Source organism: Paracoccidioides lutzii (genome assembly GCF_000150705.2).
Source record: "Paracoccidioides lutzii Pb01 unplaced genomic scaffold supercont2.11, whole genome shotgun sequence".
In the NCBI taxonomy this organism is placed as follows: domain Eukaryota; kingdom Fungi; phylum Ascomycota; class Eurotiomycetes; order Onygenales; family Ajellomycetaceae; genus Paracoccidioides; species Paracoccidioides lutzii.
This window is the reverse complement of record NW_015440957.1, coordinates 790,617-818,311: the sequence shown is the minus strand read 5'-3', so window position 1 is coordinate 818,311 and position 27,695 is coordinate 790,617. Positions and strand designations below refer to the sequence as shown.

Genomic DNA, 27,695 nt, shown 5'->3' with positions numbered 1-27,695 from the left:
TTGTGGTGGACTGCTTAGCTGTTTCTAGACTTCCATTGTACCAGTCCTTGACTAACGCCTTCACAGCGGCTCCAAGGGCCAGTGCCCTTGATAGGCCTTTTGCCTTCATGACATCTAGGTCTTCTTCAATCCGATCAAGCATATTTGCAGCCGCTAGTGCTTCTGCATGGGATTTCTGTGCCTCAGCCTCGTGGGCGGCTAGGAGATCGCTAGCCATCGGGCCACGTAGGTTGAGGTGAATTGGTGCGACATTTCTGCTATTTGAGCTGCCTGCTGGTGTAGGGGAGCTTGGAGACTCCATGTCATTCAGTTCACATGTGCGGCGGGCGATTGGGGTGAGGAGATGGGGTCTCTTGGGTGGACGGCGTATGGGGGAGCAGATGCGCGTCAAGGCTCGGGACGCGTTCGGTGGTGTTGGGGGGCTGGGCGCGCTGGCGGCGCTGCGTCGGCACGCCATCAGGCTTGCTGCCTGAGGGGATGGGAGAGAGCTTATAGGGATGTGATCAGGATTGATTAAGATGTTTTTGTATAACGATCGTGACGTTGTGTGTGTGTGAGGTGTGTGTGTGTGTGTGCTCCAGGTTCTCGCAGGTTTGGTTAATGTCATGTGACTCTGCTAGCGCAGCCGCGCAGAGTCAAACTATAGGGCGGGTAGAGCTACGCCTGTAGGCGACTACCTATCTAGTAGCTATCTTACAAATGAGGCGAACACAACTGTCCGGGAGCACAGGATTCATCCACTCCAATCTAGTATTCTTCCCTTCTTAGGATACATTTGTGGGGTAATTTTTATTTACATTTCCCTCACCATGTTGGAAGGAAAGATTAGTAATCTTGACGTAGGCATTTTAGAGAGGGTTCTGAATGCCAAGCACTATCTGAACATCTGCCGTAATTCAGCCTTTCCTATTCCAGACTAGCTTGATACATCAGCAAAACTACCCCGCATTATGAACTGACTAAGGCTTGGCATTAGGTGCACAGGCCAATTTTTGGTCTGTGAAGTTTTGAGGAAAAATGTAATCCCCGCCTAACACTGGAGCAGAGCCCCGCTATGACCTCACGCCCACTTTCATTAAAAACCTCCCCAACTTCGGTCTCTGACATGACATGAATAACTCAACACTCATATCTCACAGTAGTGCACTATATCGACCATTCAGTGTTGAATTCGTTTTCTTGGCCCTTCCAATTTCTTCCTTACTGTGGACAGTTAAAACCTCGACGAACTTGACAGTGCGAATCCCCTGCCACTTGTTCTGAAAGAGTTAGCAAATTTCCGTTGATGTGGAGTGTGGCTTTTGTGTGGAACAGTCGATGCTCCCAATGCGGGGAAAGCGTCAAAAGTCAAAGAGGAGCTGCTCCCTTGACGTCTACCTAGCTGGAAAGCGTGATGAGGTGATCTATGTGAAAGAGCATGGCGTCGAGTTAGCTAGTGACCATGTATGGACACTCTGCAATTACTTGCAGTAGATTGATAGACTAACTGGATTACAGTTTCCGCGGTATGCCCATGTCATTGGAAGCCCAACAAACTCGAACGCTGGCTGATGATATTATTCCAGAGTTAGAGGATCCGATCCGCTTCTGCTGAGACCTTCTAGCTGGCGAAACAATCTGGTACATTTTATAGATATTCTTGCGACATATTCGCCATTACTAGCTGACAATGTCTCTATAGACCGCTTTATCTCAGCACCGCAACCTCTACTTTGTTGCCTTTGGTGATGAAATCTATGTCTACAAACCATCCGGCCGCGGACGGGCGCTTGCGCCTCAGCCCGAAATAATAATAACACCCGTAATGAAAAATCCCCGGGCACGAGCCTACATCACACCACAAAATCCACAAACCATAAACGTTATTCGCGTCGATGATCTCGGTCACGAAGAGATATTACTCCTTGCTACCGATAATGGTAACGTGGCAGCCTACCGGACGGAGCGAATCTTCGCGGTCATCGAGGAAGCCAGGGCCACTGGAATTAATAAACCCAGAGAACTTGGAGAGCTAGTCGAGTGTTTTTTCAGCGACTGGGTGGGCCAGAGTGCCTGGGGACTTGCAGTACACACAAATGCTCGCCTCGTCGCCGTGAGCTCGAATTCGTGGTGTATTACAGTTTACGCCTTTGCATTGGTGGATCCTGAAGCTCCCGAAACACCTGCTGGAAATGTGGTGAATGCTCGTAGTTCTGGTGACGCCTTGGAATGGACAAATGTAAGTCTGGAATCGCAGTATAGCACACTCCGTCGGATGAGCCAAGATCAACGCCGCGCACGTAATATCCGGTTCACTTTAGTTGGCCATCGATACAACATCCCGAACATTGGGTTTTTAAACTCCAATCTTGATCCCTATGGTGACTGGTTGGTTAGTACTGATATCAGTAACAAACTCATGTTCTTCAATATCTGGCATCATCCAGCCCCTGTGAAAATCATTGATCTTCAGCGGGGCCTTCGCAAACACCCTGGTAACCAATATGACAAGTAAGGCTACTTCCACCTGCTTAAATCTGAATATTTGACTAAATGTTGCCTTCTCCTAGCCGCAGAGTAGGATGGAATGTTCTAGCAATTGATCCGCGGAATTTTAGGCCTAAAGCCACGCTTCAAATTGCCTGTGGTGGCACTCCGCACAAACTCGCCGATTATGACAATGTACATGACTTGAGCAAAATCGCCCGACGAATGCGGTATACGCGGCAAGATACACAGCATCCGGATAATTCCCGCGTCGAAGATCAGGAGTTGGATGGGAACTTCTCAATGGGATCTGATATAGATATCTCATCTCGTCCGGCTTCACCAGCGGTAGAGTCCTTGATGGAGACTCCTTCAGAGAGCATCGCAAATACGCTTCCCTCTCTCCAAGGCGACGCTCCAGATCTCCTCACAGACGCTGAGCTCATCGATGCTCTTCTTGTTTCTGTAATAGATACAGCACAAGACTTGCCTCAAAATGAACTCGATGATATTGATGATTTCGATGCCCAGGAGGCCGATAGCGAAGATGAGGGCGAGCCGGAGGAGGAGGAGGAAGTCGAAGGCGAGAGTGAACATGGTGGTGACGTTGACAGTGTAGTTGAAAGCTATGCCGGGTTTCACAACTACGTATACGCAGCGTTTCAAAATGGCGGAAGTGGTTCCGACCTTACTCTGATCGAAAGTCTCCAACAACATAGCCAGGGTGGTGATACACCAGAAAAAATCTTCCCGGATATTTCAAGCTGGTTGTCTGGTTCAGAGGAAGCAGATACCCACAGACCCCTCATTTTCGCCGATTTCCCAATCCTCCATTTCTCAGAACGAGTAGTCCACATGTTTGCCCATCCATTCGCCAAAAAAGCATCATTTATCTTACATGACCCTCTCTTCCAGGATGGAAGCAGCAATACCTCCAATCTTGGCGTAGCGGACCGTTTCAATATGGTGCATCAGATCCCCGAACTGGGTGTTGTTCTGGCGGCGTCACAAAAGGGTCGTGTAGTCATTCTCTCTCTGACCGAATGTCCAGATGGTAAAGCATTTAGATTGGATCATATCATCCCATTCGAAAGTCAAGAAAAACGCGGCGACCGTCCCGAAATTCCCCTTGTTGGAATCGCAGTTGGGCCTGTTGAAAATCACCTCCTCCCATTGGACGAAGTCAGATCATCCAGGTCTTCGCAAATTATGGACGACACCACGAACGTAAACGCTGCTTCTTCCTCAACTGTCACACAACCTCACCACCATCGCCGGCACGGCGAGAAACTTATTATCGAATCAAAAGAACATGCAGCCCAAATTTCAGCAGAACCAGAAGTGAAACGCCAACCCTCCACATTTCAGGAAACTCGAGGTACCGGATGTCGATGAACCTCTCCGACATGAACAATGGCACGGCATCGAATTTTCTCGCCGCTATCGCCTTCTGTTAATGTATTCGAATTTGACGGTGATGCATTATGAGCTCTTCTATGAATGGCCGACAGATATGATGAGCCCTCATGGAAGACTTACGCAGCTGATTGCAAGAGGGTCCTTGTTGAGACCGTGAACGTTGACAACAATTCCGTTGTCTTTTTGACACTATTTTTGGTGTCTCCATCTACGTGATGCGTGTGCTGCTGAGCTTTAACGATACTGGGTTTAACGATTTCAGTTTCACCTCTCTTTCATGAATCCTCTCGGTTCGCTGAGTGTCTATGTCAAACTAATATGGGATTCGATAGGTTGATTGATTAAATCAAATTACAGGTAATTGCGGAGTTTTTGCCGGCATACCTTAAGAACCTTGGAAATTTGCAATGTGCCCTATTCCTTCTCGTTTATTATTTCCCTCCCTGTTAAATTGAATAATACCTCCCATAATTCCTTACTCCTGTTAATCAGTTGCAGCTGTGTGTGGGAGGCTTTCCCTATCCATACTCCATACTTATTAGGTATAGCACTTGCTTCATTTACCTGTAGGAAGGTAAATATGTCAACTCCTTGGGCAGCTTCATTGCTCAGCTGTAGAACTAGAGGGTGAGACACCATTTTGAAGATTTCTTCGGCAACCCCAGGTTGATATTACGGGCGGGCCCCTAATAAAGACTCCAGAGTATTGTTATGGATTAGGAACGTCATGCTCACCGCTGCGTCGAATAACGTCTTTTTATGATCTGAGTGTAAAGGCTGCCTCCAGAGGTTTGGATATGGCTGTTTGTTACAGGATGGGGACGGGTTTGATTCTTTGATTAATATTTGCTGTTAGACACGTGACCACAAAGTCGTGTATATTTAACCGCCACTTCATTTTTGCTCCATTAAATATGACATTGATATTTTTATTATCTGTAGAGGAGAAATATGAGTTTATGTTGTAGTAGATACAGAAAACAAGAGTGCAGATGAATGAATGTCAAAAAAATTGAGGGGAAGAGAAGTAGTTATGAGGTTGGGGAGATGGGAGTTTTAATTTTTATATATTAGAGGTACAATGACAGCTATCTACATTGGCCAAGTGGTACAGAAGTCAGGTAAATATTTAGGAAGGGCTATATGGAGAATTAAATCTTTGGGGTCGAATAAATACAAGTCGTATACTGAAAATCAAAGGATATCACAGACAAAAATTATGGAATCAAGAATGAACGTAAGCTCCTTTGGGGGGTGCATTAGGTCGTATGGTGGAGCGCCTGAAATCTTCATAAAAAACAAAAGAAACGGAAAAACACAAGACTAGTCATGTTAGTAGCCCTGTTTAAGTAAGCCGGAGAAAGTCTTTGGTGTATATCCAAGGCATGTATGGCAACGGTATGTTGATGGAATCCAGCATCAACATATTTATAAGAAGAGGAAGTAGTGGGTGAAAATTTCAAGCACATTGAGTGGAAAATATTATAAATAAACTTCCTCCAACTCATCACTATCCCATTCATCTTCCTGGTCATTCTGCACCAGCTGCAGAAACCGCTGCAGCCCTGCCATCTGTCTGGGTGGTTGGGGATTGGGTGGATTAAGCTGATGACCGCGAGCCTCAGCGATGGCCTGGGCCTGAACCTGTTGTTCAGCAGCGGCAGCACGAGCTGCAACGTCTGGGCGACGTCCATTTTGTTGGTTTGCATTGACGCCTGGGGGCACCGGTGCGGGAGGGGGTGCTCGATTACCTCGATGTCGTACTGCATTTCGAGGAACTGCTGGTTGGCCGGGAGCTGGTTGTCGTTGGCGATTTCCGCCCCAGTTGCCATTGTTGCCGGTTTCAGCGGCTATTTCCCACTCAAGGTCATCAGCGTTGTCGTCATCACCGCTGTCCATGTCTTGCATTTCAGCAGCTGCACGATCCCAGTCCGGTGGTGCAGGTCCGGAATCATCGCCTTCTTCCAGCTCCCAAAGTCGCATGTAACAACCACCATCTGGGTCGTTAAAATGGCTGTATGGATTGGATTCAAAAAGCCAGCTCGAACACAAATAGCAGAAGTGGGTGTTGCAATTGAAGCAGATCATGTGGTTGCAACCCATTGCCTTCTGGCAGCGGGCTTCACAGGTTGGGCAGGGCGCAGTGTCCGTTTTGATATAATCTTCGCTGGCCTTGTCCGCTGCGGATAGCTCTGCAGTTCTTCGCGGATAGCAAAAAGCCAACTCGCCATGCCAACCCTTTTTACAGACGCTGCAGAATGCGTAGCTGCAATCCTCGCATACCGACAGACGTTGTGACATGGGTGGGAGTTGTTCTTCTGGTCCAAGCGGGTCAAATGGGGCAGGTTTGGTTTCATCGTACTCGTCATCCGATAATTCAAACTCATCCACTGTGACGTCTCGTTTCAGATGTCTTTTTGAGCGAGCAGCTCCCTGACACCATTGGCGAGGACAGTAGACAATTGTTTTGTCTGACTCCAACTTTCGCTTTCTTTTGAGCTGGACATAGCGCTGTACAACTTCCTGATCCAGTGGAATCTGTAACAGCTCACTTGGATTAAGAGTTCGATCCTTTTTCTTATAGCTCCTCGGATCTGCATATCCCATAACCCCATCTTGGGGTTCAGGTACTGGATATTTCCCGCAGCCTGGGGCCAAGCACTTCACATTATCGACATTCCCCTCTTTTATGCAAGCATTATAAAATCCCTGGAGACAACTGATGCAGAAGACATGAGAACACAGCAACATCCGATGGCAAACTGCTCCTTTTTTGGGCTCTAAACAAACACCACACTCGAAACCTTCCTGTTCAAACTTTTCCCGCTTAGATTTAATGTTAAAATCCATAAGTGCAACCTTTAAATCTCGTGAAAAAATGACGGGGTCCTCATGGTCTCCGCTAAGGTCAAATGCCCTCTCCGCTAATTGCTGTAGATGGTCGATATAAGTAAAAACGACAAAGTCTTTTCCGCATTCCTCCCATAATCTCTTGCCATCAGTTAAAAACTCGGCGACTTTGTACGGCGGTAGCCAATCCGGGTTTGTCGTGATGGAGAAATGAGGAGATGCAAGCGAGGGATACCCATCAGGAAGTTCGATATCTAATTTCAAGGGTGGCAAATGTGAGAGAGATAAGGGGGCCGTTTCCTGAGCATCAACCTGCGACACTGTACCACTGTCGTCGGGGTCGAGAGATGTCGGAGGCGTTGGAAGCGATGATTTTGGGCGCTGAAAAAGGACTTTTAAAGGGACTGTGGGAGAGACTGGAAGTTCAAGAGAGGCCTTGAACTTAGCACTGGGATCTATAACGATTTCTGGATATATCGCAGCAATAGACGATAGTTCAACGGCCCTTTCATCTTCGCATGGTTCGTCCATTTTCTTTATTTGGCTGTTTTCCCAAAAATCCGTTCCTGGTTCAGAGCCGTATATGGACAGCCAGTGAGGGGATCAAGAACGAGGTCTTAATGAACAGAACAGTGTCCCGGAGCAGCTAAGCATCAGACGGCTAGGATAGATAGGTTAGACCAGCCCCCAAGGTTGAAAACAGCGTCATTTGAAGTTATCCTCTTGCATTAAAAAAGCAGGTCCTATCATCACCATTGCGGGGTTATGTGACTGCGGATCCTAGGAGGGTGGATCTAGATATTGGTGCATGGGAGATTGAATAGAATGAGTGGACGTAGGAATGATATCTCCCCAGGTCATCGCTTCTTCTGTGCTGACATGCTGACACTCTGTAGGTGGGAATAGGAAGTTAAAGTGGAAGAGAGATGGTGGTGAGAGGAGGGAAATTGGAGGGATTGCGGCCAAAAATATATATTTTGCAGTCATCCTTAAAAAAATAGCTGGGTTAGACTTTCTGCCCCAACGGGGGTTAGTCGGACAGACAAGGCACCACTAAGAGTCCGCAAAAGGTTTCGGTGGCTTCTAGCCACCGTTTTACAGGGATATCCGTTTCTTTCTCTCGGCATATCATTTCTCTCGTCATTTTTATTTTTATTTTTGTTTATTTTATTTCTCGCTTCTAATCTGGATCCCGACTTCTGTATCACTTTTGTATCTAAGGATACTCTGACGTGCTTGAGGAGGGACCAGCGACCGCCGATTTTCGCGAATCGGTCGGGCATAGATAAAAGAACAACCACAGCCGCCGCAACTTAGGGGGCACGAGCTCCCGTTGACAAAGAATAGTCTCTTCGTTAAACCTGTTGCGATGGAATATAATACATACTAATTGCATCTGAGCTTGATCAATCCTTTTGGCATATTTAATTATATTTGTCTGTTCATATTGCTCAATTTGACAGAAATAATAACATCAGTAGCCTCGCTAATAGCATCTTACAAAAAAGCGCTTATATAGTCAGTTTGACCTTTTTGCGGGGTCTTCCATTTGAAGCCGGATAACATGGAGGTTCCTCTGGCATCGTTGTCCTTGACTCATGTTAATTATGTGAGTCTTGTTATTTTCGTTCGTCGACATTGCAATGCAACCCTTTTGGACTGGGACGGAAACTGACATTCACCCTGGTGCTAAATAATTAGAACCCCGAAGATCCTCTATCCTACGTTTCCGCCTTACTATCACTGGCCCCACAAGCAATCTGTGTTATTTATCTTACCCTTATCTGGGCGACGCGTGAGGTCGAAGTCCTCTTCATGTTTGCCGGTCAGATGCTATGTGAAGCCATCAACTTCTTACTGAAGAGGATAATACGGGAAGAGAGGCCACAGCGTATGTCCTGTCAACTTCGTTTCTTCCCAATACCTCAATATTCTCTTTTACAATAGCGAGTGTGTCAATTGCGCTAACTTGACTAATTCCAATCCTAACAGAGATCTATGGAAAGGGTTATGGCATGCCATCTTCACACTCGCAATTTGTTGCCTTCTTTTCTCTCTCCTTAACATTCTTTCTCCTCGTTCGGCACGTGCCCGATACTTCCAGCACCTGTTCTCCGTCTACATATACCCAACGAGCAGCTGTCGCAGTATTAGCCTGTGCCTGTGCCTGTGCAGTTGCCATAAGCCGCATATACCTAAACTACCACACTCCCCGACAGGTTGTTGCTGGCTTCGTTGCCGGGGTGGTCTGCAGTGTATTATGGTTCTGGTTCTCAAGCCAGCTCAGGCAGTGGGGTTGGGTCGACTGGGCTTTGGAAACGCGACTAGCAAGGATGGCTAGGATGCGCGATCTGCTCGTCAGAGAAGATCTTGTGGAGGCAGGTTGGCAACGATGGGAGGAGAAGAGATTGATAGCAAGACGGGCAGCGAAAGCATCCGGCAAGATTAACTAACCGCTTCCCTGAATGGCGACCTACACCCAATTTCGAGGATTCCCATTTGCAATATATATATGATCCCACGTAACTGTAATCTAGTCTGCGCGGCTGGCATGAAGGCTGAAAGTTGTTGGTATATTATGTTGACATGGAATGTTTCGGGGAAGCCATCTTTTCTAGAAACATTCATATATAGGTAGATCAAGTGAGCAGCTCGAGCTATAGAATGTAGCAGACTTCAGCACGCCTCCTGGAACTAGCAATGATATCCATGGTATTCTGTGCTCTGTAGATTATTCTTGGTTCTTTCAAGTAGGATGTTGGTTCCAAGGGTTGTCGTTAAGAGGCACGTTATTGGCGTTCGGGATTATATTATTCCGCCTCCGTTTGGTTGTTCAAACTTCGGCCTCAAAAGAGCTTCCATGGAATAAAAGCGAGGACGTTTTGATATGGAACTCTGCAATGCAGGAAACGAAACTATGACTGACTTGCTCTCAGCCCACTGTGCATAGGTCTAATTGACCATGAAGAATTCTTCTCTAGAATCTCTATGTTGTGGCTGTTTGCCTTTATTTTACCCTCTCTCGGCATCAGACCCTGAGGTGTGAATATTCTGAACGCGACATAATATCGGACATTTTTCCCAAATGATCACGCGTTACAACTATATTTATTTCTAAGCTTGCTTTTAGCAAATTTGGCGCCGGCAATCTTTAGTTAGAAAGGGATGGATTCTTCTTCGAAATCCCGGCGCTCTGACGTGCCGGAACACCATTTCGTCCGCGCCGACGAGATTGACCAGACGGGAACTGATATCTCCACGTTTCCCGATGAGCAGCTAATGCCAGAACTAGTAGAGGGCTTTAAGGCTGAAAAAGCCTGCAAGATTGATCGCGATGACTTTCCCGGGCTTCTCCAACGCCATGGACGAGAACTGGTGCGTCCGGAGTTGCGTAGGGATGCAGCTGCTCCACCACCACCTCTGAAGCCACCACCCCCAGCACCCGTGCCGCAAAACCAGTCTCCAACAGATTCCTTAAGTTTGGCACAACTACGGAAATTTGTACATGAAATGCCAAAGCCCGAACAGCCGGCTTATGCTTTTGAGTACGCCGACTGTCAGCCATTTCCGGAGGAAGTGGATGAGTGGTTTCAATACAACGAACCGGATCGTCTTATGCTTCTGGGATCCAAGGCTTCATTTGACCAGAACTGGTCTGAGTTTTGTCACAATCTCCCGAACCCACCGGCCTCTGAGGTTTCGTGGATTGATGCTAGCGACGAGATGCGTGTGAACTTTATTTCGCGCACGGTCGAATCTCTCGATAATTCAGATTTGTTCACCCGAATTGAAACCCTCGAGGTGATATGCTATATTATCACGGGCACTTGGGCCGTCACTGCGGGCAAGGTTTCCGAAGATCATCCGGATGGATTTTCTAAGTTTGAGTCAGCGGAAGAGTTTCCGAAATCAAAATCAATGCAGATCAAATGGATGGTAAATAATGTTTTGCTTGTGCAGCAATGCGGCGGAATTCCCATACTGTTTGAGACTATGAAACGCATTTTTGAGAAGGACCAGTCAGTTACCCCCGCTACTTTTTGCCCATAACGTATTCTTGAAAGTATTATTATTTCACTTATTCTGATCCTCCAATGTTAGACCGATAACAGGAACGGATGTGAAGTTTTTCGAAACAGAGAATGGAACAGCCGCATATTACGCTGCCCGGGAGCGTGAGGCAAATTTAATTCTCACTGCTATGTATCTTGTGGTAGAGGTTGCACGTAAACAGGAAGAATCCAACCAAGATCAACTGGGCCTGAAAAAAGATATCGGTAGGTTTTTGTATGCTCACCACGATTATATATTCGCAGCTAATTCTGTTACTTGCAGCTGCTTTAAGGCCAAATATTCTTGTTTTTCTGGTTGAAATTATTGCTCGGTTGCGCTGGGAGGAAGCCACAATGATTCCGCTGACCAGGGTAAATTGCTTTTGATTTTACGGAACTTCCTCTTTCTAATAATATTTCTAGGTTACCCTTCTATTATGGAAATGTCTGTTACTGCTATTTGGAGGATCCGACAGCCTGGCGAAAGTCAAAGCCGATCTCGAGCCCAAATATGATGCCCAGGAAGCCGCGTCGAAGTCTTCTAATCTTCCGGTTCTTACCGCTTCCCCGCTCGACTATCACATCTTTCGACAGGAAATTACTTCGAAATATCCCGCTTACAATCCCCCGCCTCCCTTGGTACCTTTTGAGTTGGAGAACAATTCAGTGCTTCCTCCATTACCAAGCCACTCTAGCAGATACAGTTCAACCTCAAACTTATTTTCGGGCATTGGACCGTCATCAACAAGTGGAAATGGATCGATTCTTCACCAATCTGTGCACATTGCGACCCCTGCACCATCTCCGCCGCCTTCGCCAATGGGACCAGGTGGCAAAGGGGGCAAAAAGCAAAACTATCAAACAAACCAACACTTCCCTTTTATGTATCCGCCCCTCGATCAAACAAGTAATGATATTGGCGGTAAGGGGAGCAGTGAACTTCAAGATAGAGTGGTGGGTAAGAAATGGGAGGGTAGCGATGTCCCTGCCTCTATTATCGAAGCTGGAGAGCTGTTTTCTAGTCGAATGAAGATGACGAGAGCAATGCGTCAGCTATGGGAGGAGCGAGAGAGGTTTTTGAAATATGATAGAGGCTGGGAGGCAACGGAATTTGATGAAAAACAGCAGCCTGATTTGCTGGACGATGTTGAATTGGACTCTGAAGCTACGAAGCTACGAATGAAGAAACCCGACGGTGTTCAACATGTAAAAGAATCCGATGATCCATACGTCCAGGAGCGTCTAGATGCGGTTGAAGACTTTTATGTAAGTTTACCTTTTACCCTGTCTGCTTCTGGACTTCCTAGCTAATAACTGTACTACAGAGCCAGGCTTTTCCGCATCTACAGTCTATCGTCATAGTTCTTTTGAAAGAAATTTTAATCAATATCACGGAGTCTGCCTCATTGCAGACCAAGGCAAACGGACAAAATGGCTTTCGACAAGGGTGGGTCTTGTGACGATATTGCTTATCGGTATGGTTCTGGAAAGCTAACTAACGGTTATTGATATTTTAGCCAACCCAGAAACTCTGCCTTTGATGATGAGGCGGCACCAAATACAGGTTCTCAAGATATTGAGCGGGAAGACGATAAAGTGGACGCCGAAGAGCTAGATGCCATCAGACTCCGAGAAATAACTTCGAGTGCTATCTCGGGATGTCTTTTACTCATGCTGAAGTTTTTCAAACGATCACGTATGGTTCAATGCTATCTGCCGTTTTAGTATGATATTTTGTTAACGTGCATATTACAGACATACTGAAATTCGAATACATGACACAATTGCTTCTTGATTCAAATTACCTTCCCCTCATATTGAAGATGTTTATACACCAAGAAGTGGATAAAGCTGTTGCCCAAAAGAATGATCGAGAGGATTTGAGGTATGTAACCTATTCCAGATGTATATGTCGATTAGAAGGCTCCCTAACTCGGTCCAGTTTTTTCCGCTTTTGCCACGTCCACTCTAATAACCCCCCAGAGATCGCACCCTCCCCTGAACCTTTGGACCTGGACAGCGAGGAGGATGCAGTCCCCCCTCCAATCCTTCGGAATAAAACCTCCAATCCATCGGCATCTGGTAACTCCTCCCGCCCACACTCACCAGACAAACCGCAATCCATCCCTATGAACAGGTCTCCTCTTCTTCCTGAAGTCGACGAGTTAGGTTATGCCAACGCTCCCGCCACCAATGGACCAGTCACTACCTACTCTTTTCGAAACTTCTTCTCCTCCATAAACTTCCTACACATAATGCAGAAAATCACTCGAGACAAAGCGCACAGATGCCTCCTGCTTGTCCAATACAAATCAAGCAACATCCTCCGCAAGGGGATCAAGGTCCCCGATCCGCATCTCCGACTCTACACTCTCAAGCTAGTGAAATCGCAAGTCCCCTACTGCGGACGAAAATGGCGGCAGAGCCACATGCGTGTTATCACTGCCATTTATCTGTACTGTCGCCCAGAACTACGCGATGACTGGTTGGCTGGCAGCGATGTGGATGCTGAAGTTGAGGAATCTCTACCTATGGAGCAGACATTGCGGGGACTCACACACTGGTGGCATCTGCGCAAATATAAAAATACAATGGCGTTTGAGGATGCGAATACACTGATGGAAGAGGAGCGGGATTTCTTTGTTCGTGAGCTAGAGAATATGGATTGGGGGATGTCAGGGGATGAGATGGTAAATGCGGCTAGCGAGGAGGGTGAGCCGATGTCGGACATTAATGGTGGAGAATGGGCGGAGCCTGGGATGATTGCACCAGAGGGTTGGTGAGGAGAACACCATTATTCTCTGCCATGTTGGCCCCCCTTTCAACCATTTTTTCGGGGACCATTTACGTCTTTCTTTTGCTAATGTTGTAGATGGTATTCTTTCTTTTGGAATGACTAAGTGTATGTAGACGGCAGATTGTCTAGCATTGTTTCTTTTGATTCATGTGTCCTCTCGCTTTGCATGCTTTCTTTCGCATGGTTTTTGTTCCGCTTGATATCCATCATTATGATTTCATTTCTATAATTAATTTGAGAATAAATGCATCCCTCTTCTTTGATACTGGAGGCGACTTCTCACCTGAAGATCAAATATCGTCCAAATGCGTAACTTCCACCTCATCCGCCTCTCTGTTCAACGCCTCAATCTCCTCCGTTACGTACGGGATCCCTTCCTCCCTCCTTTTCTTTGCAGTCAGCAGCTCAATTTCTCCAGGATAGTAAATTCTGTCGACACCTTCCATCCTCTCCCCCCCAACAACCCTCTGATACAAATAATCCATCCGCTCTTTAAACTCCTCCAACCCCATAAACAAGTCCGGCTTAATTACCACAATGAAATGCCCTACATCAGCCTCTTTCGACGGATCATACGGCCCCGTAACATGCCCAGCAAACGCAGAACCGGACAAAACGCCCGAAAATACATCCATCATAATTGCTAGAGCGGACCCCTTAGGCCCTCCCATGGGTAACATTACCCCATTTAAAGCCGCCGCAGGATCTGTAGTCGGGGATCCATTCTTATCCGATGCCCAGTCGTCCGGAATTCGCTCCCCACGTCGCAGGGCTTTGTATATCTTGCCCCTAGCTGCGACAGACGGTGCCATGTCGAGTATGAACGGCACTCCTGACTTGCCGCCGGCGGGTGCCCCGCATGCTATGGGCGAGACGCCCATGAGTTTCTCCCTCCCGCCCCATGCCGGCAGTGCGGGAGAAGAATTTGTGAAAACAAGACTCATCATATCATCCTCGATCGCCTGCTGGACATATGAAGCGGACATGCCGAAGTGGTTTGAATGCGTAACGGAGACCATCCCGATGCCATAGTCCTTCGCCATGGCGATCGCACGTTCCATGGCTGTATTTGCGGCAACGAAGCCGAAGCCGTTATGTCCATCTACTTGGGCAACGACTGGGGTGACTTGGCGTACAGATGGTATGGCAGCTGGGTCTAGAACACCCTGTCGAATCCGAGTCAGATACGAAGGGATCCGGTTTATGCCATGGCTATCAACACCGCGCAGATCTGCTTCGACAAGGCATTTTGCGATTATGGCGGCGTTCTGGGGAGGGACACCCTGTTTTTCAAGGAGTTTCCGAGTAAACGCATCAGCTACAGAGGGGGCTATTAGAATGGTTTGGGATTGGGGTTGAGGTGAAGCCATGTTGAAACTTATTACCTAGAGTTTGCCGGATTAACTATGTAGACCTGCTTTCACGCTAGCTTTCGGGAGCTTGTGGTGGTTCCGAAGATTTCCCGATAGTTGGCTGGCGCCTAGCGCGGATAGCTCCATAAATCTACTCCATATAATTAGTACATGGACTGAGGCCCCGCAAAAACAATATCGTAACGATGGCCGATGAAAATGAAATTTTTCGGCATTTTGGATGGATTGTTTCCGGCAATCATTGTCAACATGTTTCCTGATCGGGATGCGCGGGGATGTTTCGGCTACAGATCTCTGTGCCGAGTGCCGGGAACAGAGAACCGGCACTCGCAACTACATTTCCCCGACCTCCGTAAAACCAACCCCGCAATGTTAACAACGGCTTTTTGTATCCGTCCTATCGTCCCCACGAATACGTGCAGGAATGTGTCGTTTCTAAGGGTCTCCCCTCATACTGTTTAATTTGGCATTTGACTTTCTAGGCTTCCGTTAGACCGTTAGAATCAGCGAGCAATTGACAACACGTCTAGACACGTCTTTGGAAAAGAAACACACCTTCATTAGAATACAGCATTGCTGGGAGGATACAAGATAGACGAGTCCTTGAAGTTACAAACCTCACAGAAAAATTTAAAAAATGGTCCACTGGAAAGAAATCGTCCGCGAGAAGCGCTGGGGTCAAGCAGAATCTATCCCTCTTGCGTGGCGACTGCCCAACATCCCCGCAGATTTCGTTAATTCCACAGATGTTATTGAATCCTGCGATATCCTCTCAGACAGAGAGAAGCAAATTACAAATGTTACCGATGCTTCCACTCTATTAAGCAAGATTTCTACCCGAGAGCTCTCAAGTCTCGAGGTAACGACAGCGTTTTGCAAACGAGCTGCAGTTGCGCATCAGTTAATCAACTGCTGTACTGAAATGTTCTTCGAGCGTGCGCTGGAGCAGGCGAAACAACTCGACGAGCACTTGGCGAGGACGGGGAGTCTGGTTGGGCCGTTGCATGGATTGCCAATCTCGATCAAAGACGGGTTTGAGATTGAGGGTGTTGATACCACTGTCGGTAGGCAAGCTGGACAAGTCTAGCTCTACTTTTTGCGCTAATGTTGTATGTTTGCTGGTTACTAACATGCGAATGTTTAGGATGGGCTGGTTTAATTGGAAAACCAGCAAAGAAATCGGGAACCGTGGTTAAACTTTTGTTGTCACTAGGTGCTGTGTTATATGTGAAGACGAATATACCGCAGTCACTGATGGTGGGTTTGCTCTGTTTAGAAACATCCGGACTTGTGGAACTAACTACTTCGTGAACAGATGTCGGATTCATATAACCATGTATTTGGACAATCCGTGAATGCATTGAATAAACATCTTATCTCAGGTGGTAGCTCTGGCGGTGAAGGTGCAATAGTCGGGGCCCGAGGAAGCATCATCGGCATCGGGACAGATATAGGAGGCTCAATCCGAATCCCCGCCGCATTGCAAGGCTTATATGGATTACTCCCTTCAGTAGGTCGCATACCATGGGAAAAGTCTTCGTAAGCAGATGAATTCCATATGAGAGACAAAGGCTGTGAGATTCAAGTCTAACAATTTTTCAATTCAGGATGACTCAAGTTTACAACGTTGTACCAGTAGCTGGTCCCATTACCTCCACTCTAGACAACATTGAAATGTTCATGAAAGCTATCATTTCCTCACGTCCATGGGAAACCGATCCGAAAGCCTTGCCAGTCCCATGGCGAGAAGATCTTGCCAATCCTCCTAACAGGCCCTTGAAGATCGCTTTCATTTTTGATGATGGGTTTGTGAGACCACAGCCCCCTATATCCCGAGCGTTACGTGAAACTGCAGATAAATTTAGCGCCGCAGGACACGAAGGTAATCGTAGCATGCTTCCTAATAGTTTTTCGTGAAAGAAAATATTAACATTCGATAGTAATCGAGTGGGATTCCTCTTCACACGACGAAGGAATCAATTTATGGCTTAAAGCAGTAAAAGCTGATGGCGGAGAAGACTGCCGAAAAATGTGCAAGCTAGCCGATGAGCCCCTGATTCAGGGGATGTTAGTTGGCGAGGAGACGGACAAACTGTCGATTTCTCAGCGTCAGGAAGTAAGTCCACTCCAAGCTTCCATAGCCGCGGCCAGTTGATAACCGGATGGCGGTTTTGTTTTCCTTTTTCTATTTCATGTCATGATTGTTTTTCAGCCAAGTTAACCCATCCACAGCTCGAAATGCAAAAGCTTGCCTATAGAGAATCGTACCTTGCACACTGGAACAAAGTCGGTATCGATGCGCTAATCATGCCCGTCATGGCCTGGGTCAATTTCAAGCCTAGAACTTGGGTCGAAAGCAAGCAATTGCTCGGCTACAGCGCTCTTTGGAACTTGCTGGACTATGCCGCCCTGACTGTTCCCGTTACCAAGGTTGACCCTGCCATCGACACGCCAGATAATGAGTGGATCAGCTACAAGGCTCGGAATGAGTCCGATGCCTTTAATCATCAGCAATGTAAGGCATATTTTTTATCGTTATCTTTCGAAGAGTTAGAGAATGGAGAATCAAAAAAATGTGTAGATTGGTGACGCTGACTTAAGCGGAATAGACAATATAAACCTGGTTCAAGGAATGCCGGTTTCGCTGCAGGTTGTGACCGGGAGATTTGGGGAAGAGAAGGCAATTTCGATTGCGAGGATTATGGAGGGTTTGAGATAAGGCGGGCTGGATTTGGTGATAAAATGGTATAATTTCTAGGCTGATATATCATTTGGGATCGTCGTATCATAACGAATTATTGAATATATGATCATCTCCATTGTCTTTCTTCCTTTCCAGCGGCGCAGAGTCGGTTTTGGGGCACGTCAAGACAATTTTTCTAGGCTGACAGATATGTTATCCGTTTGACCATAACCCTACTTGCAGCAATCTTAATTCATGTCCTCCTTCGCAAAATACATGGTCCAAACGCTAGGCCCGTAAGCTCACAGGCCCGGGTGGCGCAAAACTCATATCATACTTTTTAGCGCATAGCATTCTGTGCTTCGAGGGACATGCTTCCAGTTGTTTAGTACCACCTCCCACTGCGCGTATGGTACATCCTCGAATACACAGCCGACTTCAAAAGGCTCAACCCTGAGCAGCAGCGCAGGAAATAATTATCGACAAGTCTTCATTTCCAAAATCTGCTGCGCCTTTAAGTCATCCACCCGCTTTCAATGACACTACCAAACCCAGCCTTCACTTAATCATCACGCTTGACGCAAGACTGTTCCAAGTCCTGCAGTGCCTTTCCTATGTAATCTCCCGCAGCGCTCAAGTACCTTGGGGCAATCGCAATCGGCCTTGCTGCCGGCGAGTCAAAAGAGTGATTCAAGGTGCGTAAAAGTTCTGGTAACAGGTAAGGATGGGTGAAGAGAAAGCTCTGGTGGTTCTGTTGTGTTGACTTTGTATGAGTGTGGTGTGGTGGGTGAGCATCAGGAGGTTCTTAAATGTATGGAGCATGATAAGATTGGGGTATGATGGTATATGTCACCATGCACGACGGTAGAAAATACCCATTCATGGATATCATGGCGACTGGAATGATAAGTTTGAGCTGGGATGTTGAAATATAGACATAATTTAGAGAGTTAATTTCACAACAAATGGTTTTAGAAAATATGAAGTAACGATATCCCCAAGTTCCAGGGATGCAGCGCTCGCAGAAACATTCCATCCATAGACCCAGTGAACATCTTGCTTAAGTAGTTCACCAACAGGCCCGCTTGGGTATCTCATGAAATCTATAACACTGAGTTTAAGGAAGATGGCTGGAATACACACTCCAAACATGTACGGATTGGTCCCATTTGCTAAGAAAAAGCGCAATACGACGACTGAGCTCCTGCAGGAACAAGTTACTGACCGTAGTACGAACGAGGATGAAGTAAAATTGGATCTAGGAGCTTTTTATTTGGAGGGTTGTCTACCCTACCCACCTGTTATATAAATATAATGACTAATTTTTGTGAATTCCGGGTAATTCCTTTCAAGAGACATCACAGAGGGTTATGTGGTTTGTAGGACGAAGAGACACCTTGGTTGTATCATTGATTGAAGGAATTCACCAGCTGCAACCAGGTGAGTGCGATTTTATCAAGCCCACTCAACGGATTCGGATGGATTTGAATGGATTCGGATGTACACAACTTCACCGCACGAAGACAAAGAGACGTCAACTGGCGTTTAGGAGGACGGTGAATGTTGTTGCGAGTGATTTCAATGTTTGTGCAGCCAAAACTTACTGAGTAACATTTGTTGAGGTTGGGCGGTGTGGCTGGTGTGGCTGGTGATTCAGGAGCTGCTAGCTGCAAATACACGTGACCTCATTCCGAACGCTTTTTTTCACTAAAACAAAAAAAATTGCGGGCGGGAAATCGACTGGCGGAGGAGGAGATCTTCAGCCAACGCCAACCTCGTTCATTGCGCGTTCGTCACAGCCGGTGCTCGTAGGAGGTGCCCTTGGGTTGTATTTGCAGCAGATATGTCGTCAGACGAAATCGTATGGCAGGTTATAAACCAACAATTTTGTTCCTTCAAACTTAAGTAGGTTCATTCATTGCATTGCGCGGGTCGTTGTGTTGTTGAAGGAGCTTTTGGTGCCTTATAATTAAGAGCTTTATCTAATCATTTACCATTGTAGGACTACAAAAGGCCAAACTTTCTGCCGAAACGAACATAACGTGACCGGTCTCTGTAATCGGCAATCATGTCCTCTGGCAAACTCCCGCTATGCCACGGTCCGTTCTGACCCTGCTACGGGCGCTATGTACCTATACATGAAGACCATTGAGCGGTCGCACATGCCCAGTAAGTGGTGGGAACGGATACGGTTATCGTCCAACTATGCGAAAGCGCTCGAGCAAGTCGACGAGCGCTTAATCTACTGGCCCAAGTTCTTGATTCACAAGTGCAAACAGCGCCTTACTAGGCTGACTCAGGTGGCCATACGGACAAGGAAACTTATGAAAGAAGAAGAGAGGTTAGGGGAGAAATTGGTTGCGAAGTTGGCGCCTAAAATCAGGCGGAGAGAGGAAACTAGGGAACGTAAAGCAGAAGCTGCTGCAAAGGTGGAGAGGGCTATTGAGAGGGAATTGATTGAAAGGTTACGAAGTGGTGCTTATGGCGATCGGCCTCTTAATGTTGAGGAAGGGGTGTGGAAGAAGGTTCTCCGTGGTTTGGAAAGGCAGGGAGAGGGGGAACGGGATGAAGATCTTGACGAGGGTATTGAGGCCGAGGAGGAAGAAGAGGAGGAGGAGGATGACGAGGAAGAAGGCGTTGGTAAAGTTGAGTATGTTAGCGACCTTGACGAAGATGAGGGGGACGATTTGGAGGATATCGAGGACTGGCTAGGCGGCGATAGTGCGGAAGAGGACGAGGAGGACGATGAAGATGACGATGACGATGATAGCGACGAAGAGAGTGGGGAGAGCAGTGAGGCAGACGAAAAACCTAAGAAACCTGCCGCCGGGACTAAGAGGAAGCGCGTCGCTCCCCCACCCAAGCCAAGAAAGAAAGGGGGCCGTGTCGAGATTGAGTACGAGACAGAGGGGCTAGTGAAGGAGGGGGTATTTGCTTGAATGGTGCCTATGATAACGCAAAAGCATTTAATTTGGTGGATTTCGTTTGGGAGTTTTATTGCATGGCGTTTTGGAAATACTGAAGGGTTCACACATTCGGCGGGATTTGTTGGAAATCCTCACATCTTGATATTGCCTGCTTAATGGGAATTCTCTGTGGAGATATATCTAGATATCTTTTCTAACTACTCCAATGGATCTCGTTACTACTTGCATCATAGGAATCTTCTCTATTGTCACACTTCAGCCTTTTATTGTCGCATATCTTTTTTTCTGAAGCTGTCCCTTGCTTTACTTGACGACCCTAATCGTCACGTGCTTTAATCTATCTTAAGACAAATGCAACAACTGCTCCAGCTTTAACATATTTCTCAGTCAATTAGGTCTTCCAGCTTAAATAAGGACAACGGAACAGTTGGTGGGATAGTGCATGACGTCGAGGGATTCCGATTAAAGCTGCCTCAACATTCGGTTTATCCATGGTCAAACCTTAACCCCTTCTATATTGTCCCGGTTTCACCTTCGAGGTCACAATCAAACTTATCTCCACCTTACCCAGCTGTGATCTTTCTCTCAAAAGACGACACATATCGGTCTTACCTGAGTTCGAAAGGCTTTAAAATCCTAGCAGAGATAACCAGACAGCCCACCTTAGGGGGGTAAATGTAGTTATGGCCTCCTACTTCTCCTCCTTCAAATCCTCCACCGCAGTCTCCAGCTTTGGCGCCCGCTTCAACTCTCTCCGCCGTGCCATATCTTCCGGCGACGAGGTCGATGACGCTGACAACGAAGACTGCTCTCACATCTCCAACGTCCTGCGAGCCTACTACACAGAGAAAGGCCGCTGCTTTCCTCCCTGGCTGCCTCCTGATCCCAAATCCCCGGCCCCACCCCTTCCTACCATCACCGTCGCAAGCCAAACCCCTTTCCAAGGCTACGGCGGAGGACCAGCACCAGGAGCCTCCACAGCCGGTGGTCGTGGCGCTGGCAGCGGCCTAGGTGATCTATGGGGAGATTCTAGTCCCACCAAACCACCATCACAACAACCGCAAACCTCCAGCCTGCGGCTAGGTCGCAACCCATCACAACAATCGGCCCCAACCGCACCACCGCATCTCATACCTGCATCCATGAATGTGCCAGCTCGACCCGCCACGGCAACTGCGATGTCAGGGAATGATAGCTCGTATCTCGACTTCCAGCAGTCGCACACATCTCCACCTTCAACTGCCGCCAGTGTCCGTCCTCTCCCCAGCCAGCGGGCAGGATCCTACCAAAATACTCAGGCCGCCGCTGCACAGCAAATCAGATTGGGCACGGGACTTGGTAGGGCTTCATCGGGAGCATCAGCCCAAGAACGGCTGCGTGCAAGATTGCACGGTGGCAGGACCAGTTCGCCACCAGCCAGGAATCCGAGTCCTGGGAATGGGGGTAGAAACGAACAGAGCCCTGGAGGTGGAGAGGCATACATAGGGTCAACTCGCCCATGGGATTCTGGAGATCCATACGGCTCTTCTGCGTATGGCAGCGCTGGTGGAAATGGTACGAATACACCAACGGGATTGCCTGGGAGATGGTTTGGGTCTCCACGGGGTTCTTGATAGCACTTTTCGGCATGGTTTGACTTTTGATTCCTAACTTTCTACTTAATATCCGTTTAGCTCCGGCGTTTTTATGGGCATTCTGATTCATTGTATCAGCACTTCATGATGGTTTTTTTTCTGTTTGAATTTTCTTCCTATATGCCGTCAACCGGCATTTGATGCTACTGGTCGTCTTATCTCCTTGGTCTTTCTGTCACTTCTATTTCTTATCATGGATAAATATCAATCCTGCAAATAGGAAATGAACATAGCTTGTGGTGTATATATGGAAGTTATAGGAGAATTCTAAAGAACACTTTGATATCCATTTGGATGATCTATGTATTGGATAGATTTGGCTAGTTTTTCTATAATATGGCATATGGATATCATGAATGCTATTGAATATAACAAAATGGGAATAGGAAATACATGAACCGTTACCGATTAGTGTTGTGAAATGCACTGAAACAAAGATAAGTAGATAAAAATCGAGTAAGAAATCTCTCTGTGCCCTTCCATACCCCTATCCAGAAAGACACAGGTTAGAAATTTAATATGGCCATCTATGTCACGAGGGGTATGCATTGCAATTGATACTGTAAAAGAAAATCGACATGGCCGTGCAATATCGAGAAAAATAATCGTCAGATGCCATATCCATCCTTAAAATTTGGGGATTAAGTCATCCCTGAACTTTCCGGTAACTTGGCGGGCTCCATGTCCTGCTTATGAGCTTCACAGCCCAGACGGGCACAAGTGCAACAGCCGCAACAACCATAACCTTCCACACCCATTCCAGAGTAATAACATATTGCAAGTCAAAGTAATCTCCAAGAAAAGGCACGCTGGCCGCATAAACGATCGCCGTGCCAACTATACACAAAATCATGATAGGATGCCACGTTGTTATCGACACAGCCACCATGACGAGCTCGTTAAGCACTAGAGCCGTGAACGAGACACTGATAAGTTGTGGCCCTGTAACTTCTCTGACGAGTATTTGGGCCAGCCCTTGGATTATCGAGCCTTGGTAGACACTGACGAACACCCATGTGAAGAACGAGCGGTAACTAAGGCTGCGACCCGTTTTCAACTCCTTATACAGTTCCGGGTAGAGATTGGCCAATTCTTCATCAACATCGCGGTCCAGCACGAGTGAGAAGACTGGCGCGTTGGTGTAGACGGTTGCATAGCCTACTAACAGCCAGTTAATAAAAAGGCCCTTCGGGTCAAAGTGGCCCGCAATGCTGTACATGGTCTGACATGCGCTGATGATCAGGCCGCGGTGCATGATAAATTGCGCGAGCTTGGCAGAGCGCTTGTACGAGTTTCGGCCGTGCCAGACGACAAGTTTGGTTAGGTGGTGGAATTGGGTTATGCTGAAATCGGCAGCTAGGGAGGCCTGACGACCCTCCTTGCCAACTATGCCGATGCCAACGTCTGCGGCTTGGATCATGGAGACGTCATTGCCGCCGTCACCAATGCAGCAGATCCGCTTTTTGGTGTGCTTGCGGATTAGACTGGCGATTTCGGCCTTTTGGGTTGGGGAACAGCGGCATGCGATTACTGCAGGGAGGAGGACGGCGATTGATATGAAGGGGCTGCGGAAGTCGGAGAGCATTAACGTGAGCGATTCACCGTCGATGAGGAGGCAGGCATCTGTTTTATTCCGGAGGAAATCTAGCGCTTCCTGGGCAGAGCCTTTATCTTTTAACTTGGTGACGGTGTGTATGTACTGGCCTCTTGAAACAAGTTTCGCGGAAACTGCCACGCAGCGAGCTGTTTCCACTTTATCACCCGTGAGCATCCATATTTTTACACCCGCATTCCGTAGTAGTTCCAAGGAAGGTTTGACATCTTTCTGGAGTTTGTCTTCAACACCCGTGACACCTAAAAGTTCGAGGTTCTGCTCGAGGAATTCTTTGACAACCCTTGCCATTCGAGTATCCCTATTGTGTAAAGACAATGAAGCTGCTTTATAATCAGATGAGAAATCTTGGTACTGCGCCTGAGACAGCCTCTTCCGTCCAATGACCAAGGTACGAAGACCTTCTCTGGCCATGTTGGCAGTCTCCTCGTCGAGCCAGTCATTAGCGGCAACGATAGAAGACATAACGGTATCAGCACCCTTCTGGTAGAACCAGATCTCTTCATCCTGTACTGTTGATTTATCCAAATCGGAACCCTGTTCGAATCGAACGATAATGCCCATGCGCTTAGAGTCAGAGGTGAACGGGAACATATCTAGAATGCGAACACGCGCGACAATGTTGGCTGTGTGTACAGACTTTAGAACGATTCTATGTCTATCGCGGTGTACTAATTGCAGCCCAACTTCCTCAGTATATTTCACAATGGCAATCTCATCTGGCGACGAAGCTTGGTAGTTCGTAATTTTCAGTCCATTTTCTTCATCTGACGTCGGTGTAACATTATGACAGAGTGCAAGAGCAAGGATTATATCTCTGACGCGCGAACCTATCTCTCGTCGGGTACGAGTAGTTGAAGCCAGTCCAGTCTGTGTACTATTGATAGTTGTCGGAGTTACAAGCGATAGGTGTGGTGGTGTACTGGAGGAGGAGGTTACGGAGAAGCCTTGCCGGACGTAAGATGCTACTTCATCCATTGCTTCATTTGCATATGATACAGTTCCAACATGGATTTTTTTGAGCTCCATTTCTGAGGAAATGTTAGTTGGAAGCTATCGAAAACCAATATAAAGGTATTGCTTACCGTTCTGAGTTAACGTGCCGGTTTTATCAGACAGTAGGTACTCTATTCTACCAAGGTCCTCTGGGATAGTACTGGTCCTCACAACGGTGCCTGGAATACCAGCATCTCGCTCGATGAACCTCCCATACACAGACTTCGCCATGTCAAGGTTGACACGTAGACTCATAGGAATAATGGTTGAAAAGAGTATGAGATATATCATGATTGCAATATACCACGGCTTGTCATTCTCAGACTCAAACCCCTGAAGAGCAACAAGGATGATGGATAGGGTTAGGGTTAATACACAAAGAATTTTAGTCAGGCTGTTGATTTCATATTCAAGCAACCCAATTTTGGAGCGAGAAGGTGATGTTGACATCGCTGATCTGGTTTCAGCTCCTGTGTATATAATTGTAGCAATTGTTGCCGTGTTTGACGCGAGGACTGTATTAGCCCAGGCAGTGTTGTCAATTGTAAGCGGGGCATACTTCGGCTCAGATATCTCATCATGGGATGATGGATTGGTTGATGAGTGTCCAGCCCCATCGGTCTTGTTAATATGGTGATCGTAAGATCCAGGGGAAGGTGGTGCCAGTTCAATAGTTCCAACGAATTCATTCACGCTCTTTTCAGGGGAGCCTGCGGTGATCCGTATTCTTCTCAGTTCTGAGAGAGGGAGATTTTGTGTGAGGGGGGACGGAAGACGTAGCTTCCAATCCGTCTCACCGTCCAGTTGGTCTGTGCGGATAAAGATGTCACTCCAGTCACCAAAGCCATCAGAAGATTCAACAGCCGGCGAAGTTGAAAGGGGATCTGTGGTCGGATGTGTTGATTCCGCAACATTTGCATCATATGCATCAGGTATATCTTGAGCAATGTTCTGAGTAGTGGAAGTTTCGGGCAATGTGCTCTTTAAAATAACCACATCTGCTGGTAGACGTTGATCTTTCCTTAGCATTAGAATGTCACCAACCTTTAAATCGCGGGACTTTTTCGTAATTTCGAAAATTTGCGAGCCATGAATGCTTTCATCCCGTTCAGGAACTGTCAGCTTATGTCGAACGGCCTGTTTTCGGGAAGTAGACGGAGAATATGATAGCACAGTGTATTCCTCTGAGTTTGCTTCTGCATCTCGTCGTCGGCGAGCGATGTCATCGAGTGCCTCCTTGCCTAAAGATATTGATACAACGAAAGCCAGCGGCGCAATATATGACGACATATAGCCGATTCTTAAAATGGGTATAATCTGTGATAATGCCACAAGGAGAAAGTATATGTTGAAAAAGAACGAAAATTCATTGTAGAGGGTGCGGGGAAGAAAGCTCCACGGGGTATATTTGGCGTTAGATACGATATTCGGAGGGTATCGCGTTTCCTGTACCTGGCCAACAACCACTTGCCGTGTTGGTTTATGGTTTGAATTGGGATGCATCTGTGAGCCGTTATATCGACTGGGTGTATCACCAGGCGCCTGTGAAGAGTCGAATTTAGGCAACCGGAATTTGGACCTAAGTAAGGAGTAGAAACTCTCCATCGCAGCATGGAGCCGTGGAGGCTGGCTGCGTCTGCTGAGAAGTGGAGAATCATCCTCAGCGTAAGTTGAACTTCTTCCTGACAGCGGTTGGCCCCCTCCTTCATGATCATGATCACCCAGTAAGCCATCAATATCATCGTCGTCATTTTGCTGGCTGGTCCTTGCACCACTACGATTCCAAATTCGATTTCGAGCTCCAGTTCGTAAATTCCTCATTGCTATACCAGCACCATATACCGGAGTTGTACCAAATCTTCCCTTAGCCTTAGGGCTATATCCGGTGTGGAGAGCTGCGGAGGCTTCTACGTCAAGTTCGTCTAGGTTGAGGTCTTCATCGGATTCGGAATCATCGGAGAGGTCTGAGGCATTTGGCTGCTCATACTGATGGAAGAGCGCCATGTTGGGCAGGAGGCTGGCAAATTTCTACCGGAAACTGGTCCAATACAGCTATACCCATGCTCCTATCAAAAACTCCAGGGTTGTATCGATGAATCATCAAACAAGATTGGCATCGATAACGGCTTGCACAGTGCTCATCAGCTGAAAGTCATATTGCCACTGTTCCCAACGATTCTCTCCCTTTTTTTTTACCCAAGACACGTTCCAGAAGAGGCGTGAGGCCGCAAAGAAAGAGGGTGCTAGAGTTTAGAGAAAATGGTAGAGAGTGTAGAAGGTCATGCAGTCATGTAAGTGCCAGTGGGAGCGTTGAGGCAGCGTTTTAAGGGCGATTGGAGGATATCACGTGGCTTATTCAGTCAACCGTGGCGCACCGTCGCATTATTACGCCATACCGGGTATTGTAATATTACTAGCCAATATGCAATTCAACCCCGCAAAACCGTTCCAAAACCCGTATGATGCATACTGATGACATAATGCCCGCAGCAGCTTCGCTGGCTTCTTCGGCAATACATTCATCCGATCCCTTTCGCGTCCAAGGTCGCATCAAAGCTGACCAAGACGAGACAAACCTTGGATCTTTTAATGACAGGTGGACAACGACATGCTACCTCTCACCTCTCAGTGACTACGTGCACACGGATTTGGTAATTTTATGGATATGATTCCTTGCGAGCACCGTTGGATTTAGTCATAGTTAGCGGTGATTTCTCTCTTGTTATTTTTGTCACTGGGTATGAGTTCCTCCCCTGTCAGACTTCACTGACCACCTACGACAATGGCCGTCTGACTTACCCTAATAATGCATTTCATTATAGAATCCATTGCTAGAAACGACGCTTAACAGCACAGGATATTGCATTGGAGTACGAAGTGACCTAG

At 47.1% G+C, this 27,695-nt stretch overlaps 9 protein-coding genes across 9 annotated transcripts; 6 read left to right on the top strand and 3 right to left on the bottom strand.

Moving 5' to 3' along the window:
* Positions 1-1,326: 1,326 nt before the first annotated feature.
* PAAG_04601 (hypothetical protein) lies at positions 1,327-3,861 on the top strand (the record flags this gene model as incomplete). Its single annotated transcript, XM_002793645.2, has 3 exons — positions 1,327-1,443; positions 1,682-2,490; positions 2,550-3,861. The coding sequence occupies 3 exons, from the start codon at positions 1,327-1,329 to the stop codon at positions 3,859-3,861; spliced, it is 2,238 nt and encodes a 745-aa protein (XP_002793691.2).
* Positions 3,862-5,367: 1,506 nt separating this feature from the next.
* Positions 5,368-7,266, bottom strand: PAAG_04600 (RING finger protein; the record flags this gene model as incomplete). Its single annotated transcript, XM_002793644.1, has 1 exon — positions 5,368-7,266. The coding sequence occupies one exon, from the start codon at positions 7,264-7,266 to the stop codon at positions 5,368-5,370; it is 1,899 nt and encodes a 632-aa protein (XP_002793690.1).
* Positions 7,267-8,299: 1,033 nt separating this feature from the next.
* PAAG_04599 (PAP2 domain-containing protein) lies at positions 8,300-9,188 on the top strand (the record flags this gene model as incomplete). Its single annotated transcript, XM_002793643.2, has 3 exons — positions 8,300-8,344; positions 8,437-8,626; positions 8,728-9,188. The coding sequence occupies 3 exons, from the start codon at positions 8,300-8,302 to the stop codon at positions 9,186-9,188; spliced, it is 696 nt and encodes a 231-aa protein (XP_002793689.1).
* Positions 9,189-9,900: 712 nt separating this feature from the next.
* PAAG_04598 (pheromone-dependent cell cycle arrest protein Far11) lies at positions 9,901-13,570 on the top strand (the record flags this gene model as incomplete). Its single annotated transcript, XM_015845311.1, has 8 exons — positions 9,901-10,754; positions 10,837-11,012; positions 11,071-11,159; positions 11,211-12,053; positions 12,113-12,234; positions 12,305-12,483; positions 12,543-12,672; positions 12,730-13,570. 8 exons carry the CDS (start codon positions 9,901-9,903, stop codon positions 13,568-13,570), a joined length of 3,234 nt encoding a protein of 1,077 aa, XP_015699537.1.
* Positions 13,571-13,874: 304 nt separating this feature from the next.
* Positions 13,875-14,954, bottom strand: PAAG_04597 (malate dehydrogenase; the record flags this gene model as incomplete). Its single annotated transcript, XM_002793641.1, has 1 exon — positions 13,875-14,954. The coding sequence occupies one exon, from the start codon at positions 14,952-14,954 to the stop codon at positions 13,875-13,877; it is 1,080 nt and encodes a 359-aa protein (XP_002793687.1).
* A 640-nt stretch (positions 14,955-15,594) lies between these two features.
* PAAG_04596 (acetamidase) lies at positions 15,595-17,676 on the top strand (the record flags this gene model as incomplete). Its single annotated transcript, XM_002793640.1, has 7 exons — positions 15,595-16,021; positions 16,102-16,214; positions 16,273-16,496; positions 16,565-16,839; positions 16,898-17,073; positions 17,190-17,472; positions 17,567-17,676. 7 exons carry the CDS (start codon positions 15,595-15,597, stop codon positions 17,674-17,676), a joined length of 1,608 nt encoding a protein of 535 aa, XP_002793686.1.
* Positions 17,677-19,483: 1,807 nt separating this feature from the next.
* Positions 19,484-20,579, top strand: PAAG_04594 (66S preribosome component MAK16; the record flags this gene model as incomplete). The annotated part of the gene is made up of 2 exons (XM_002793638.2): positions 19,484-19,545; positions 19,643-20,579. The coding sequence occupies 2 exons, from the start codon at positions 19,484-19,486 to the stop codon at positions 20,577-20,579; spliced, it is 999 nt and encodes a 332-aa protein (XP_002793684.1).
* Positions 20,580-21,250: 671 nt separating this feature from the next.
* PAAG_04593 (hypothetical protein) lies at positions 21,251-22,180 on the top strand (the record flags this gene model as incomplete). The annotated part of the gene is made up of 1 exon (XM_002793637.2): positions 21,251-22,180. One exon carries the CDS (start codon positions 21,251-21,253, stop codon positions 22,178-22,180), a length of 930 nt encoding a protein of 309 aa, XP_002793683.2.
* A 667-nt stretch (positions 22,181-22,847) lies between these two features.
* On the bottom strand, positions 22,848-26,813 carry PAAG_04592 (phospholipid-translocating P-type ATPase; the record flags this gene model as incomplete). The annotated part of the gene is made up of 2 exons (XM_002793636.1): positions 22,848-24,844; positions 24,899-26,813. The coding sequence occupies 2 exons, from the start codon at positions 26,811-26,813 to the stop codon at positions 22,848-22,850; spliced, it is 3,912 nt and encodes a 1,303-aa protein (XP_002793682.1).
* Positions 26,814-27,695: the final 882 nt, after the last annotated feature.